Here is an 18,234-nt window from a genome sequence, read left to right as displayed (position 1 = left end):
TGAATTTGAATAATTGCTCCGAGGGCAACCAAGAAACCACAAAGTATGCACAGAGAAGCCATCACAAACAAAATCAAACATGTATAGCCGATTCTTATTTAGATTGTTGGTCTTCAGGAAGAAAAATTCGGTCGATAGTGAGTGCGATTGTGCCTTATGTTCTTTCTTTAAAGGAGTTGGAGCGAAATTTTGTAGAATTGAGGTGAGTCAGTTTAGAGGATATGGGCGGAAAGGTGCCGACTCATATTTGGATTCTACATGTATAATGAGGGGAAAAAAAGGATATAAATAATCTGGTGTCTTTCTTGGCAGTTTTTATAATGTGCTCTACTTTAATAAAATAGAATAGATAACATATTTTGGTGTTCTCATAATAATAACAACACTAAACATAGACAATAATTTAAATATTATAACAACAAATAATAAAATAATTAATAAAATTAATTTTTAAGACCTGCTCGTATGAAATTGATGATAAAATCAACGAAAACTATTACAATCTAAAAAGATTAAAAATTATTGTCATAAAATAACATTAGAAAATAAAATTATTACAATAAAATAAAAAAATAATAAATGCATGTTCACGTAAATTACCCAAAAAACAATGCTGCTTGATAGAAAAAAGAAGAAGCAATGTTCCTAAAAACTTTCGGACATAAATTTTATATATATAATAAAGAAAAGAGATGAGGATGAGAACTACTTGATTTTTTGTATAAACAATGCTGCTTGATATATATATATATATTTATATATATATATATATATACACGAGGCGGTCAGGCGGTCACCCGTGAATTAATTCAAGGGTGTTCAAAGTTATATATATATTTTAAAAGCCTGCACATGAAACACCTCTCTTTCTCTCTCGAAGCTCACCCGCCGTCGATTTCACAAATCGTCCTTGTTTCGCATTTGCTTAATCTTTAAGCTTGTTTCCATACAATCGAACTAAGAATCCCAAATAGACCATTTTTACCGTCTTTGTTTTTTGTTTTTACTTTGTTCTACGAATTTCCTTAGGGAAGATAAAGGGTCGCTTCAGTATTTCCAACACCGACTTTACAGAGAGTAGATATAAGGGTTTTTAGACAGAGATTCGAGGGAAAAAAATGGAAAAGAAAGTCTTGATAATATGCTGTGTTGTAGGGCTTTTGGGATTGCTGTGTGCTGCTACGGGCTTTGCTGCGGAGGTCAAGAGGATTAAGGTAAATGTGAATTTGTTTACTGACTATAGCTGTAGATTTTGTTTTTTGTAGTTTTTTTGATGGGATTCTTCTGTGTTTTTTTTTTTTTGGGTTTTGTTTGTAGCTTGCTTGCTTCTTTTTTCAATCATCTCGCTTGATTTTTTTTTAATCTTATTTATTTTAATTATTTGGAAGTTGTCAGTTACAGTGGAAAACCCTTTATTTTGGGTACTTACAAAAGATCTGTTCAAGCAATGACTGCTTTCAATGTTGGGTCATGGTGTTTGGTTTTGTTTGCTTTGTTGGAGGGAGCAGATTGTATTAGCATTTTAATATGATTTCGCTATGGAGTATTTGAATTTGTTTTTTTTTATTCTTAAATCTCTTTTGCAGATTAATTGGCGAATGTTTTTTGGATGACTTATAATTAGTAGAAGTTTTGTAGGTTGGGCGTGAACTACTTGTGAATTATGTTTGGTTAGGCTCTAATGTTGCCTTCTTTCCTGGGAAAAAAAAAAGAACTATTATTTTATGAATATCAGATCCCTTAACAAACCAAGTTTAACGCAATCCTTCTTATTCAGTGATACCATATCTTCCTATTAAGTGACACCAAATCAGGCCAAAGTCGTCCTACAGAATTGGATTGTGTCTTTATGGTTTGAGCCCTTCTTTGTTATCTAAATTCCTTTTGACCATATTAGCAGTAAGTTGAATTGGGCAATGATTGGGGTGTTAATACAAATATCTGTCAACATCTTTTTCGTAATTCTTCACATGGTGGTTCCTTTGGCATTCTTGCACATTATATAATTGTGCTGGCCAGGAGTATCCATTGTTGCACCTCTCTAGACTAGGTGGGTACCGTGATTGCTTTTTACGTACGTGGGTCATGGAGTAATATGTTATTGAAGCTCATGTGCTCAAAGAGCGTCGTGATACTTAAATATTTTGTTAGTCTTTCTTAGTGCACATATCCACGACCACGTTGAACATTACGTTGTTTTGCCAACCTTTTGTGCGAGCAGTTTTGGTTTGTGAAGCCTGCACAATGGGACAAATGTATTTCTCTTAATCCTTAATGATTTACTATGATATTTTTGACTGTTCTGGAGTCTATAGAATGCATGGACAGCATGGTTCATAGACTCATAATTGATTTTAACTAGTCCATGTTTCAAATAATTAAAATTGAAAACTAGAGTGGAGTTGGTGTAATTTAGCAAATTGGAGTAACAATAAATTTGTGTGACGCTCAGCCAATATAATTGAAGTTCCCCTGTTGTTGCTTTTAAATTTTTAATGCTTTTGACTATTTTTATTTTCAGTATCTTTTCATTTGTAATTTGTTCTTGAGTGAGAACTTTGTATAAAAGGCTATAAGGTTAGACTCTGCCTAAAAAGTAGATTTGAACACTAGATTCAAGATGAACCTTTATACTAGTTTCTGGTCGAATGATGCAGTTTAAATGAATTTTAAATATAAAGGGTATGTTTGATTTCCTTCTATATATCACATAATTCTCTGAACACAATACACGGGTAACAAGAATTTTTCTATTACTTGCGAGGCAGGTATTTGTGTTGACCTCTGTCTTGTGCCCTTAGTCTTAGTCAAGTAATCATTTGGTTCCTTGTTCATTATACAGAGTTCTGATGTTAGTTCTTCCTCTGCCACTGAATGCATTTATCCAAGAAGTCCTGCTCTTGGTCTTGGATTAACCGCAGCTGTCTCTCTCATGATCGCGCAAATTATAATCAATGTTGCTACTGGATGCATTTGTTGTAGAAAAGGGCCACATCAATCAAACTCTAATTGGACTTTAGCACTTGTTTGCTTTGTTGTCTCCTGGTAATGATCAGAATTTTTTCCTCTAATTCTATGCACGTGAAATGACTTGCTGTCAAGTGCAAACTCTCGAAACTTTTACAGAGTAGTTTAGATGACCTATATGTTGCCAAACTATATTTCTGTTCGATGGACTTCCACGGCTTATCACCATATATCAGCAGATAATATTTTTCATGCTTAATTCTAGTTTTCTAGGCTAGCTGTGTGAAACCTGAACTCAAAATACTTTTTGGGATTATAGTTTGCATATTTGTTACATAGAAAAAGTATGTAAGTTAAATAGGAAAAAAGTTTATAAGCCTCCGACCTCCCTCCCTAAATTGCTACTCGCTTCCCCTTGAGACTCATCTCATAAAATACTCAATTGTTGTTTAGTGCAGCTTGTTTCTGACGTGATGTTATGCAGGTTTACGTTTGTAATAGCATTCCTTCTGTTGCTAACGGGCGCAGCACTCAATGAGCAACACAGTGAAGAGAACTTGTACTTTGGCAACTACTACTGTTATGTTGTCAAACCAGGTGTTTTTGCTGGAGCTGCCGTCTTATCCCTTGCCAGCATCTTTCTTGGGATCGTCTATTACATTACCTTAACTTCCGGAAAAAACAGAACTGGTCCATGGGGTGTGTCTGCTCCGCCTAGTCAAGGTGGCATTGCCATGGGACAACCACAGTTTCCTCCGCCCCAACATAATGCTCAAGGTCCTGTTTTCGTGCATGAAGATACTTACACAAGGCGTCAGTTTGCTTGAAGACTCTCTTGTTAATAGGAGTTTAGGTAGAAGGCTTTGTCGATTTGACTGAATGAAGCACGTATATTGCTGTCTGAACATCGTCATAATCCATGTTCTTTAAAACCAATGTTTATTATATGAACTTGTAAGATATGCGATTGAGATTGTTTTATTACATGAACTTGTCAGATAGGCGATGGAGATTGTTTTCAACACTCTTAAATTTGAGGGGATAAAAGTAATCGAAGATCAAGCGATTCCAAATTTTAAGAGTCCAAACATGATAAAAGTTGAAATATTACGTTTGGAAATTCAAATTAATTAATTTATCCTATGTTGTTAAACACATGTTTTGCCATACCTGCTCCAATTTATCACCCGACTATTTTTCATATAGAACATGTCTATTGAAAGAAAGAATTTAATGAGAGTCAACTATGCATGAGAAGAAAATAATTTATTATTTTCAGACAAGGTGTTTTTAAACTCGTTAAATTGTCTCTGTGACTTGGATCTTTGGTTTATCGAACATATAAGTTTGTCATTTTAGCAAGTTCTCCATTATTTGAATCACCTAACAGGCAATGGTGACATTGCCATAAACCGCAAACCAAAGATCGTAGACCTTGAGAAATCAAAATGCAAAGCAATCCAATTCAGCTTTTGCTTTCATTCCCCAGTCTGTTTGTTCTGTGGAAGCGCTTGCTGAGCTGATCTCATTATCGCCTGTGCGACTCAACCAATTCAAACCAAGTCTGGATTTCGAAATCTACATCATAATAAGAGTCAGATGACTCAAGACCGTGGTTTTGTCGATATTCTCAGCAATGTTTTACTCTCTTTTGTAAGAACCAGTTTACTACCGCAACTTCTTGTGTTCTCTTTGTTATCCTAAACTTCAGCAATCTTTTTCACTCTAGCGGATGCCTTGCTCGCAGATTTCTTGGTTGGTGTCAAAGAGTTTAGTTGAACGGTAAAACTTGAATCAATTGCTGTAAATTTTGGTGGAATGGAAACTACCTGGTTCAGCTATTATTCCAGAGGTCTTGATTTCTTTACGGAACTAACTTTGTAACATTCAAAAATAACAATTGTTGTTATTAGCATACATTGGTATTTTCACTAATTCCATTAAGATATCAATATCCGTGTTTTGCTAAACATTAGGTTGGTGGTACTTGTTGCATCAATATAATTCAAGCTTTGAGCCTTATTCAAATTCAATCTATTTTTTTACTTGAAATGGACTCGAATTGAATTGATTTTAATATCCCATCTATTTTTGATACGAGAACAAAACTCCATTATTTGATTACCAAATAGGTAAAGATGACATTGCCATAATCCACAAACTAATGATCATAGGAGCTTGAATTCAAAGAGGAGCGCAAACCAAGAAGGTTTAAAAAACTCCTATGCAATAACCAAAAAAAGGTCCAAGAGAAACCGCAAAATCAAAACAACGCAGAAGCAAATCCCTTTCGGTTTAGTTCCCCATTCTGTTCTCTGGAAGCGTTTGCAGAGCTGGCCTCGTTATCGCCTGTATCATCCGACGAAAAACAAAGTCAAGGAAAAATCTACATAACAATAAAAAATAATGGATGATGACACAAGGGGGTTGAGATCACACCTTATTGCCATTGTCATCTTTGCTCGATTTATTTGTGATCTGTAGTTTCTCTTTCAACATCTTGGTCAGCTTTCTCATACTCAGATCACTCAAATCCATGTTTTTGTCTACATTCTCAGCAATGTCTTTGGCTATTTTTACGCTCTCTTTTGTAAGAACCTTACTACCGCAACTCCCAATGTTCTCTTTGTTATCCGAAACATCAGCAATATTTTTCACTGTAGCAGATGCCTTGCTTGCAGATTTCTTGGTTGGTGTCAAAGAGTTTAGTTGAATGGTAAAACTTGAATCAATTTCTGTAAATCTTGGTGGAATGGAACTGCCTGATTCAACTTTTATGCCAGAGGTCTTGATTTCTTGAAGGAAATCAGCATTCTGAAGAATAGGAGAATGAACTGTTGCAGCACTCTCTGAACCACAAAAGTCTTTGATTGGGGAATTCTTTATGCTGGCAGGTACATTTTCAACTGCATCTGAAGAAGGTGCGTCATCTACAGCTTTTTCACTTGCTTCAGTTTGTACATTTTCAACTTCATCACATAAAACTTTTCCAAGTGGCTGTGCTTCTCTACTGGATGATTTTTGAACTCCACATTCTGTGCCTTCAATTGGGTTCGACTCCTTTTCAAGAAATTCAGCATTCAGATGAAGAGTAGAATCAACCGTTCCTCTCTCTGAGCAATTAAGCTGCCAGCTTATGTTGGCAAGCACACTCTCCGATACCTCCTCCTCAGCAGCTATTATGTTTCCCACCGGCTCTTCTTCACTGGCTTGTTTCACTCCATTACCCACTTCATTAGTCGGGTTCATTTCATTTTTTTTTCCTACCTCATCTCGCTTCACATCATCTGCAAATTCTTCAGACATGAAATGAAATAGCTTGTATGACCATATAATCAAGTTGAACTAATCAATTGCAAAATTATAAACATATATTTTTAGCTAGTAATATACTAGGAATTGGCATACCATGGCCATCTTCAACATAGTCATTGCTCTCATTCGGTGTCATTTCGACATTTCCACCATTAGAAGGTTCTGTTTCATCGGCTATCTCCCCATCCAGCTCTGAACCTGTCTCACAATTGACGTTTAGTTGTTCATCTCCTGCATCAATACACTGATCCATCTCCAGGTTATGATAGTCAGTTTCAGAGTTCTGGCTCAGTTTATCTTCCACATGGCTTTCATCATTCTCATCTGATATATCTTGTTTTTGACCTGAAGAAACTTCTGTAACATCCATTCTCCTAAAATTCTTCTCCGAGGATGTTTCTACTTCGATTCCTGCAAGATTAAACATTACAGAATTGTCAGTTGTCACTAAACTGAGGAACTCATTCAATACTTCAAAAAAGGAAAACATGAAAAACCAGGAAAAAAAAAATACCAGTAATTTCTGATACTTCATGCACACCATCTGAGACCTCTTTCACGTTCATCTCCATATTATAACCTTCACCTTCTTCTTTCATAAACAAATCACTCCTCAAAATCTCAGGCTTTTCATTCTTCACCTCACTCGATATCTCCACATTCTTCTCTGCCAACCTTGCTGATCGACGAGTGCTATAAACTCTCCTAACCTCACTCTCCTTCTTCAATCCCCTTCTCCGACCAGTAACTTCCAATGCTACGGGAGTCAACGGAACACCCTTTTTTTCGTCCTCTTCTGCGCATTCCTTAAACTGGGACTCCATTTTCCTACAAGCTGAGGCAACTGGAACCCTCCTTCTCGAAGGTTGGGCCACCACTGTTGGAGTTTCGGTTGCATCAGCTCTTGATTCCTCCTTGTTTTTGGCCTGGGTTTTTCTAGCTGTGCCCCGTGTCCTAGTCATTGGTTGCAAAGTTTGGGGCTCTTCTTTTGCAATAGTTCTCCGGCGTGTAGTCCTACCACCAGTTGGAGGAACATATGGAGATGTCACCTCTAATTTTGCAGGGGATTCAATTGATGATTGTGCTGATTCGGATTCCTTGGGTTGTGAGATCTCCTCAATCCCTTCAACCTTCAACAAAATGTAAATGGATATTTTCAGAAAATGGATTTAATACAAGAATACAGAGGAAAGAAACTGGATCGACAATGACAAGTTACAGGGAACCACACAATGATCGACAAAGATCGGCTCTCTCAACTCTTTAACACACATACATTTATTCGTTGATATGTTAAATCCGAGCTAATTCCGCAATCAAATTAAAATTCACTATAATTTTAAGGAGTTCAGAACTTCCAAACATCAACAGGTTCTTAATCGTGACCTTTCATATTCTCCCTAGAACAGTCAGATGCCCAACCGCAATGATTTTTTATCTTATTTCAACAACAATTACTAATAATTACATGAGAATAACCAACGAACACAGATGAAATCTTCGATCTTACATCACAACATACAGAAAAGACCAGATCAAAAGACAAAATCTAAGTGCATCTGGAGGATAATTTAAGCAGTTACAGACCAAAACAAAAAAACAAAACAAAACTTACAAACTCAAGAGATTTGAGAGCGTCAGCCATAGCAATATTGGTCATGTTAGCTGGAATGCTATTCCTCTTGCACAGAGATTGCAGCTCCCTCCTCGTAAGACTCTGAAATTCCATTGCTTTCTCGCAGATTCTGAAAATTGACAGGGTGAATTTTGAGCTGGCTTCTCTGATGAGCGGCGAGAATGAAGTATATCGTATATATATAGCCTGCGCTGGGAAGACCCTAGAAAATATTACCGTTGGAGCTCAGATTTCAAATTTGAATATTTTCCTTTTCTAAATTATGGATTAATTGGTATTTAACGGGCCGGATCATATTGCAACTTGGTTCTTGATCTAATTCAATCTAAAAAATATTAACCGGATTCTATTTCAAAATAAATTTGTCTAGTTCTTCGTTCTAGTTAAATTTTACATTTCCGCAATTGAAATAAATTAGGTTTGGTTGCATTTGAATCGATGGATTTCAAATGTATTCAAATATATTTTTGTTGTTTAAATAAGTAAGAACATAAACTTCAAATCAACATACTACATTTTTATATGGGTTTTTCATGTTAATTTTATAGATTTCAAGTTCAGATAATAATGACGTTATTTGAAATTCACTCTACTTTATATTATTGTTGTCTAAATAAGTAAGATGTGAATTTAAGATTTGATCTATAGTTTTGTTGTAAACAATAAAAAAATGATCGAAATTCTCTTATATCTGTAATTTTTATATCGGATTCATAAATTTTAAAATGTTAATTTGAAGAATTTGTTTTACTTGTTCTTTTATTCTACTAAGTCAAATTCCTCTTAAATCGCATCTAAAATCGGACGGCTAAATCAGGACTTGCAACCTCTCGTTTAGAAAAGTTAGATTTCAGTTTATTGGTGTATTTCACAACTAAGACATGCCAAAGTAAATGGATGAGTTATTTGCTTATATTTTTAATAGTTTGATTCAAGAGTGGGTCTTATGTGAGATCGTCTCACGGATCTTAATCTGTGAGATGGTCAACCCTTCACATATTCACAATAAAAATTAATACTTTTAGCATAAAAAGTAATACTTTTTCATGGATGACCCAAATAGAGAATCGTCTCATAAAATTCGATCCGTGAGACCGTCTCACACAAGTTTTTAACTTGGTTCAAATATCATATATAATAATGATTTTGTTGGAAAAAAAGAATTATTTAAATTATCTACGAACGAAGATGGAAAAAAAACTAATAAATTTTTTAAAATATTACTCGTTGAATCCTTGAACAAACTTAACTTTTATTTCATCTTTATTTATATGTTATTTCCAATTATTTCAAATCAAGAAACCTAACCTAGTGTATTTGAATATATTAAGTGTTTTTTTTTCCAAAAAGAAGTTTGACGACTAAGATTATTCACTGAAATTTCTTTATATTGTTTTACCTTTTATTGTAATTATTAAGGAATTTAATTTTTGAAATCACTCAAAATATCTTGTCAAATAAATTCGAATACTCACTATATCATTATTGTAAAATAAAATCTACCAAATTATTTTTACCAGTGTTTTTTTTTCTTTTTTAAAAATGGTGAGTGCGTAAATAAAATTTTATATGCAGTGTATATGTTTAAAACGTTGCTAAATTTCAAAATAGTATTTCCAACAAATATACGGAAAAAGATAGCAGCAGAACTTTTTTTTTTATTGGGTTAGTAGTAGTGAAGGGGATGCTTCCATTTTTTTGGAAAAATTTTTTGTTCACAAAATTTTATACAAAAAAATTAGCTGAAATAAGAAAAAAAAAAAATAAATTTTACTTTTTTGATTGTTTCAAATCCAAAATTCTAAATTAGAATTTTAAAAAAATTCTAATTCCGAATATTTTATTTCTTTTCTCGTCTCTAGTAATAGAATATCAAAATCAATATATTGATATTATTTTGATTTTTAATTGTTAAAGATATTGGATTCTTATCATTATTCGGTATACTGCTAGTAACGATCTTATCCAAAAATATTTATATTACTATTATATTTCATCTCACTTCATTTGTTTGTAAATACTTCACTGATATAATTAACCTTAAATTTTATTATTTCGAGTTTATACAATTGTATGCATCTCACATACAAATATGATTTGACAAATATTTTATTTTTTCTCTCTTTTTATTCCAATTCGAGTCTTGTTTTCCGATATGTAAATGCGCTAAAACTTTTAGACAAAACTTGTGTGAGACGGTATCACGGGTCGAATTTGTGAGACGGATCTCTTATTTGAGTTATCAATGAAAAATTATTATTTTTTATGCTAGGTGATCCCTTGTAACGAGTATCCTACCATACTCTACTTTTTCTAAAATAAGAATCATTAAAACTTTAAACTTAGCCTCCATACAAGTGGTAGACAACATGTTTTCATCCTAGCAATGAAAATAAAAATTTGTTGTAAAGTTCCTTTCAAGTGCTTTTGCAACAACTTTCATCACTTAGTTGTCACATTATACCAAGATCTTGAGATCTCCAAACAACCAGGTTGAGTTACCGCCATGCTCGTTTTGGTTGTAGATTTTTAGTCTCATTCCTCTTGATGTGCAATATATTAATCTCTACCCAAACATTTGTCAATGAGTCCGTCAAGTTATTTTTTCATTTCACATAGTCGACTAAGATTATTTTATTAGAGATCAACTGGTTTATGGCATTATGTCTACGACAAGAGTGTCGTGACTTGCCATTATGTAGTCTTTCCAATAATCAATTTGTCATTACAATGTATTATCATAGAAAATACTAGTTTTGTTGGAACATTTCATGTTCATAATTTTGATTTTGATGTTAACAAAACTTGTTGTTTTGTTTCTAATATATTTACTAAGTGTGAAGTTATTAAAACAAGAAGCAAGATGAAACTGAATTATGTATAAATTGAATTTCTGGCAAGCGTCGGTATTTTGATGATATCTCTAAAATGGATAATTCAAATGACAATCCGTCAACTGGGTTGATCGGAAACCTCAATTTGGAACAAGTCGTATTTCACATCAGTTGGGAAAATTCGGATATTATTAAGGTCTAACCGATCGCTGAATTACCAAACTGATTGCACGAAAACAACAATCAGTTGGATATGAGCAGTTGCGGTATGTTCGTCATATCACTCAGCTCGGTTATTGGAATGAAGCGATTCAGTATTTGTTGGAAAGATAAGACGATGATCTACAAATAATCTACAAAAGTCAAAGTTTGAATCAAATGTTAAGATGCTGATAAATGACGATGAAGCTACCGGTTCAACACAAACTGAATTCAGCTAGATTGATTTCAGCACATCAGCTGAAACTAAACTGAACTGAACTGAACCAGCTGCTGACCAGCTGAATTGAACTGAACTGAACTGAACCAGCAGTTCACCAACTGAACTGAACTGTACCAGCTGCTGACCAGTTGAACTGAACGACCAGTTGAGTTGATCAGAGTTGACCAGTTGGGAAAATGTCCAGCAAGGCGAATTTGACCGTTGCAATTACAGAAACAGTATAGACACTTTCATATTCTTCTATCTAACGTATATATCATTGTTGGAGCCTATAAATACAACATCTTGAAGATCAAACAAGAGTTTTTGAAGTAGATTCAAAGCATGAGCAGTTAGCATGAAGAAATCAGCTAGTTGAGAGCACGAGCCCCTGTGTGAAGATACTTGATATGTACAATGAAAATGATAAATTCCTCACACACAATCATTCACGCATATACAAGAGAGTTAAACTTCAAATATTAGTTGAGTGAGTCTTGCGCAAAGACAATAAACTTGTGTATGTAGTTTTTGCATATGAGACATTAAACAATATACTGATTATGATGTGCTTCTTACAATCTTGAGTGCTAAGAGTTCAGTTTAGGCAGTGGGTAAGTCCTAGTTGAGAGGATTTGTACAAGTGTTTGTATAAATCAAAGTCTTCTAGTGAATATCCTTCCCAAGGGGAAGAAGGGATGACGTAGGAGCATTTGAAGTCTCCGAACATCCATAAACAAATTCGTGTCTATTTGTTTATTGCATTTACTTATCATTTTCATAGTTTTAAAGATGTATTGTTGAAGCATTTTATGTGTTCTCAAATACAAAAATATTGGATACCAAGTGTTTGATAAAATGCTCCAACCAAAAATATTTCTACTCATTCAAATTGTATATATTTTAAATGCTTTGCAAAATATTTAAACGGTTTCTACGAAGGATTATTTCGAGTGTCTTCCGCTTGGTTTGAACTCCAAACTCGATTTAATTCATCGGTGTTCAATATTTCAAGAACCGAGCTATTGTAGCTCAACGATTACCCACTTATTTGATTCTATCAATTGGTATTAGAGCGGAATGTTCTTGAAAGAGCATTGAAACTGATTTTGATGTTTAAAATTCGAAAATTACAGATTTTGTAAACATATATATACAAAACTGATTTTTCGTGCAGCTTGTAGCAACCGTGGGAAAATTGACATATCTCCTTGCTCGAGTATCCAAATGACAAACCGCTTTTTGCATTGCAAACTAGACTTGTAGAGATTTACAGCGGTATAAAATTTATAGCCTAGTTATGCACGAGAAAATACAGTTTATTCGTTGAAGGCAGAGCATATGTGCTGTAGCAGAAAATGAGCCATGAAGAAAATTGGGTAGTTATCCCTATTCTTTTATAATTTTCAAAATTTCAAAAATATATGGGGAGAACTCATTATAATTTTAATAGAGGAATTTTTTTAAAATATTGAGGGGGAGAAAATTTTGTTTAAAATGTTTTGAAAACATGACTTTTTGATTCACACAAAAGGGGGAGAATTATGTTAGTTGAATCGTTTGTTTATCCAAGTTTTGTGATCATCAGAAAAAAGGAGATTGTTGGAACATTTCATGTTCGCAATCTTGATTTTGACGTTAACAAAACTTGTTGTTGTGTTTCTTACATATTTACTCAAGTGTGAAGTTATTAAAACAAGAAGCAAGCTGAAATTGAATTCTGTACAAACTTAATTTCTGGCAAGCTTTGGCATTTTGATGATATCTCTCAACTGGATGATTCAATTGACAATCTGCCAATTGGACTGATCAGAAAACTAAATTTGAAACATGTCGTATTTCACATCAATTGGGCAAATGCGGATGTTATCAAGGTCTAATGGATCACTGAATTAACGAAGTGATTGCACAAAAACAACAATCAATTGGGTATGAGCATTTGCGGTATTTTTGTCATATCTCTCAGCTCGTTTATGGGAAGAAGCGATTCAGTATGAGTTGGAAAGATAAGACGATGATATACAAATCAACTTGAGATGTAAAAGTCTGAATCGAATTTTAAGATGCTGATAAATGACGATGAAGCTACTGGTTTTGCACAAACTGAAATCAGCTAGGCTGATTTCAGCACACCAGCTGAAATTGAACTGAACTGAACCAGCTGCTGACCAGCTGAACTGAACTTAACTGAACCAGCTGTTGACCAGCTGAACTCAACCAGCTACTGACCAGCTGAACTGAACTTAACTTAACTGAACCAGCTGCTGTCCAGTTGAACTGAACGACTAGTTGAGTTGATCAGAGTTGACCAGTTGGGAAAATGTCCAGCAAGCGAATTTGACCGTTGCAATTGCAGAAACAGTACAAAAATTTTCCAAACAGTCATATTCTTTTATCTAACGTATATAACATTAATGGAGCCTATAAATACAACATCTTGAAGATCAAACAAGAGATTTTGAACTGGATTCAAAGTATGGGCAGTTAGCGTGAAGAAATCAGCTAGTTGAGAGCACGAGCCCTTGGTGAGGATACTTGAGATGTACGATGTAAATGATAAATTCCTCACACACAATCACTCAAACATATACAAGAGAGTTGAACTTCAAATATTAGTTGAGTGATTCTTGCACAAAGACAATAAACTTGTTTAGTTTTTGCATATGAGACATTAAACAATATGCTGATTGTGAGGTGCTGCCTATAATCTTGAGTACTAGGAGTTCAGTTTAGGCAGTGGATAAGTTCTAGCTGAGTGGGTTTGTACAAGTGTTTGTATAAATCAAAGTCTTCTAGTGAATATCCTTCCAAAGGGGAAGAAATGGTTACGTAGGAGCATTTGAAGTCTCCGAACATCCATAAACAAATTCGTGTCTATTTGTTTATTGCATTTACTTATCATTTTCATAGATTTAAAGATGCATTGTTGAAGCATTTTATGTGTTTTTCAAATACAAAAATATTGGATACCAAGTGTTTGATAAAATGCTTCAACCAAAACTATTTCTACTCATTCAACTTACATATATTTTAAATACTTTACAAAATATTTAAACGGTTTCTACGAAGGATCATTTCGAGTATCTTCCGCTTGGTTTGAACACCAAACTCGATTTAATTAATCGGTATTCAATATTTCAAGATCCGAACTATTGTAGCACAACGATTACCCACCTAATCGATTCTATCAATTGGTATCATAGCGGGATGTTCTTTAAAGAGCATTGAAACTGATTTTGATGTTTAAGATTCGAAAATTTCAGATTTTTTAAACATATATATATGCAAAACTGTATTTTCGTGCAGCTTGTAGCAACCGTGGGAAAATTGACATATCTCCTTGCTCGAGTGTCCAAATGACACACCGCTTTTTGCGTTGTAAATTAGACTCGTAGAGATTTACAGAGGTATAAAATTTGCAGTATATTTATGCTCGAGAAAATACAGTTTATTCGTTGAAGGCAGAGCATATGTGCTGCAACAGAAAATGAGCCATGAAGAAAATTGGTTCGTTATCCCTCTTCTTTTATAATTTTCAAAATTTCAAAAATATAGGGGGAAAACTCATTATAATTTTAATAGAGGAATTATTTTTAAATATTGAGGGAAAGAAAATTTTGTTTAAAAATTTTTGAAAACGTGACTTTTTGATTCACACAAAAAGGGGGAAAATTATGTTAGTTGAATCGTTTGTTTATCCAAGTTTTGTGATCATCAAAAAAGGGGAGATTGTGGGTACTTCATGTTCGCAATCTTGATTTTGATGTTAAGAAAACTTGTTGTTGTGTTTCTAACATATTTACTCAAGTGTGAAGTTATTAAAACAAGAAGCAAGCTGAAATTGAATTCTGTACAAACTTAATTTCTGGCAAGTTTTGGTATTTTGATGATATCTCTCAACTGGATGATTCAATTGGCAATCTGCCAATTGGATTGATCAGAAAACTCAATTTGGAACAAGTCTTATTTCACGTCAGTTGGGCAAATGCGGATGTTATCAAGGTCTAATGGATCGCTGAATTAACAAAGTGATTGCACAAAAACAGCAATCATTTGGGTATGAGCATTTTCGGTATTTTTGTCATATCTCTCAGCTCGGTTATTGGAATGAAGTGATTCAGTATGTGTTGGAAAGATAAGACGATGATCTACAAATCATCTTCAGACTTCAAAGTTGGAATCGAAATTTAAGATTAGTATAAATGACGATGAAGCTACTGGTTTTGCACAAACTGAATCAGCTAGGATGATTTCAGCACACCATCTGAAATTGAACTGAACTGAACCAGCTGAACTGAACTGAATTGAACTAGCTGAACTGAACTGAACTGAATTGAACCAGCTGCAGACCAGCTGAACTGAACCAGCTGCTGACCAGTTGAACTGAACGACCGGTTGAGTTGACCAGAGTTGACCAGTCGGGAAAATGTCCAGCAAGTGAATTTGACCGTTGCAATTGCAGAAACATTACAGAAACTTCCCAAACAGTCATATTCTTGTATCTAACGTACATATCATTTTTGGAGCCTATAAATACATCTTGAAGATCAAACAAGATATTTTGAATTGGATTCAAAGCATTGGCAGTTAACATGAAGAAATCAAATAGTTGAGAGCACAAGCCCTTGTTTGAGGATACTTGAGATGTACAATGTAAATGATAAATTCCTCACACACAATCACTCACACATATACAAGTGAGTTGAACTTCAAATATTAGTTGATTGAGTCTTGCGCAAAGACAATAAACTTGTGTATGTAGTTTTTGCATATGAGACATTAAACAATATGTTGATTGTGAGGTGCTGCCTACAATCTTGAGTGTTAGGAGTTCAGTTTAGGCAGTGGGTAAGTCCTAGCTAAGTGGGTTTGTACGAGTGTTTGTATATATCAAGTCTTCTAGTGAATATCCTTCCCAAGGGGAAGAAGGGGTGAAGTAGGAGCATTTGAAGTCTCCTAACATCCATAAAAAAATTTGTGTCTATTTTTTTTTATTGCATTTACTTATTATTTTCATAGTTTTAAAGATGCATTGTTGAAGCATTTTATGTGTTTTTCAAATACCAAATATTGGATATCAAGTGTTTGATAATATACTTCAACCAAAAATATTTCTACTCATTCAACTTGCATATATTTTAAATGCTTTAAAAATATTTAATCGGTTTCTACGAAGGATTAGGGGGTAATCGTTGAGCTACAATAGCTCGGTTCTTGAAATATTGAACACCGATGAAATAAATCGAGTTTGGTTTTCAAATCAAGCGGAAGACACTCGAAATAATCCTTCGTAGAAACCGATTAAATATTTTGTAAATCATTTAAAATATATACAAGTTGAATGAGTAAAAATATTTTAGTTGAAGCATTTTATCAAACACTTGGTATGCAAAAATTTTGTATTTGGAGAACACATAAAATGCTTCTACAATGCTCCTGTAAAAACAATGGAAATGAATAGTAATGCAATAAAAAAATAGACATGAATTTGTTTATGGATGTTCGTAGATTTCAAATGCTTATACGTCACCCCTTCTTCCCCTTGGGAAGAATTCACTTGAAGATTTTGATTTATATAACTCTTTGTACAAACCTACTCAGCTTAGGACTTACACTACTGCCTAACTGAACTCCTAGCTTTTAAGATTGTAGGCAACACATCACAATTATCATATTGTTTGATGTCTCATATGCAAAGACAACATACACAAGTTTATTGTCTTTGTACAAGACTCACTCAACTAATCTTTGAAGTTCAACTCTCTTGTATATGTATTAGTGATTGTATGTGAGGAATTTTCCTTTACAGTATACATCTCACATTTATCTTTACACAAGGTCTTGTGCTCTCAACTAGCTTATTTCTTCATGCTAATTGCCCATGCTTTGAATCCTCTTCAAAAGCTCTTGTTTGATATTCAAGATGTTGTATTTATAAGCTCCAACAATGATATATACGTTAGATACAAGAATATGACTGTTTGGAAAGTTTTTGTACTGTTTCTAAAATTGAAACAGTCAAATTCGCCTTGTTGGACATTTTCACGACTAGTCAATTCTGATCAACTCAACTGGTCGTTCAGTTCAACTGGTCAGCAGCTGGTTTAGTTCAACTCAGTTGGTCAGCTGGTGGTTCGGTTCAGTTGGTCTGGTTCAGTTGATCAGCAGATGGTTCAGTTCAGCTGGTCTGGTTCAGTTTGTCAGCACCTGGTTCAGTTCAGTTGGTCTGGTTCAGTTTCAGCTGGTGTGCTGAAATCATCCTAACTTATTTCAGTTTGTGCACAACCAGTAGTGTCATCGTCATTTATCAGGATCTTAAGCTTCGATTCAAACTTTGACTTCTGAAGATGATTTGTAGATCATCGTCTTATCTTTTGAACTCATACTGAATCGCTTCATTTCGATAACCGAGCTTAGAGAAATGAAAAAAATTCCGCAACTGCTCAAACCCAACTGATTGTTGTTGTCATGCAATCAGTTCGGTAATTCAGCGATCAGTTAGACCTCGATAACATCCGAATTTGCCTAACTGACGTAAAATACGACTTGTTCCAAATTGATTTTCTGATCAGTCATGTCGGCGTATTGTCATTTGGATCATCCATTTGAGAGATATCATCCAAATAGCGAAGCTTGACAGAAATTCAATTTGTGCAAACTTCAGTTTCGATTTGCTTCTTGTGTTAATAACTTCACACCTGAGTAAATATGTTAGAAACACAATAACAAGTTTTGTTAACATCAAAATCAAGATTGCGAAAATGAAATGTTCTAACAATCTTCCCTTTATGATGATCACAAAACTTGGATAAACAATCGATTAAACTAAATTATTTATCCTCCTTTTTGTGTGATTCAAAAAGTCACATTTTCAACACATTTTGAGAAAAAAATTTCTCCCCCTCAATATTTAAAAATAATCTCTCCACTAAAAATATAATGATTTCTCCCCCGATATTTTTGAAAGTTTGAAAATTATAAAAGAATATGGATAACTAACAAATTTTCTCCATGGCTCATTTTCTACTGCAGCACATATTCTCTGCCTTTAACGAATAAAC

General features: G+C 34.2%; 2 protein-coding genes across 4 annotated transcripts; one reads left to right on the top strand and one right to left on the bottom strand.

Moving 5' to 3' along the window:
• Positions 1-829: 829 nt before the first annotated feature.
• Positions 830-3,951, top strand: LOC140817307 (protein VASCULATURE COMPLEXITY AND CONNECTIVITY-like). The gene is made up of 3 exons (XM_073176948.1): positions 830-1,214; positions 2,843-3,045; positions 3,452-3,951. The coding sequence occupies exons 1-3, from the start codon at positions 1,119-1,121 to the stop codon at positions 3,792-3,794; spliced, it is 642 nt and encodes a 213-aa protein (XP_073033049.1). The 5' UTR covers positions 830-1,118; the 3' UTR covers positions 3,795-3,951.
• Positions 3,952-5,063: 1,112 nt separating this feature from the next.
• Positions 5,064-8,062, bottom strand: LOC140817253 (uncharacterized). 3 transcript variants are annotated; one of them, XM_073176893.1, is made up of 6 exons: positions 7,898-8,062; positions 6,797-7,412; positions 6,376-6,693; positions 6,000-6,263; positions 5,407-5,969; positions 5,064-5,316 (listed from the first exon to the last, which is right to left on the bottom strand). In XM_073176893.1, the coding sequence occupies exons 1-6, from the start codon at positions 8,009-8,011 to the stop codon at positions 5,263-5,265; spliced, it is 1,929 nt and encodes a 642-aa protein (XP_073032994.1). In that variant the 5' UTR covers positions 8,012-8,062; the 3' UTR covers positions 5,064-5,262. The 3 variants fall into 3 exon arrangements, with proteins under 3 accessions (XP_073032994.1, XP_073032992.1, XP_073032993.1); XM_073176891.1 differs by having other exon boundaries at positions 5,065-5,316; positions 5,407-6,263; XM_073176892.1 differs by having other exon boundaries at positions 5,065-5,316; positions 5,407-6,254.
• Between the last annotated feature and the right edge of the window lie 10,172 nt (positions 8,063-18,234).

Source organism: Primulina eburnea, chromosome 16 (assembly GCF_022965805.1).
Source record: "Primulina eburnea isolate SZY01 chromosome 16, ASM2296580v1, whole genome shotgun sequence".
In the NCBI taxonomy this organism is placed as follows: domain Eukaryota; kingdom Viridiplantae; phylum Streptophyta; class Magnoliopsida; order Lamiales; family Gesneriaceae; genus Primulina; species Primulina eburnea.
The sequence above is the reverse complement of the archived record's forward strand: the minus strand, read 5'-3'. Positions and strand labels throughout refer to the sequence as shown.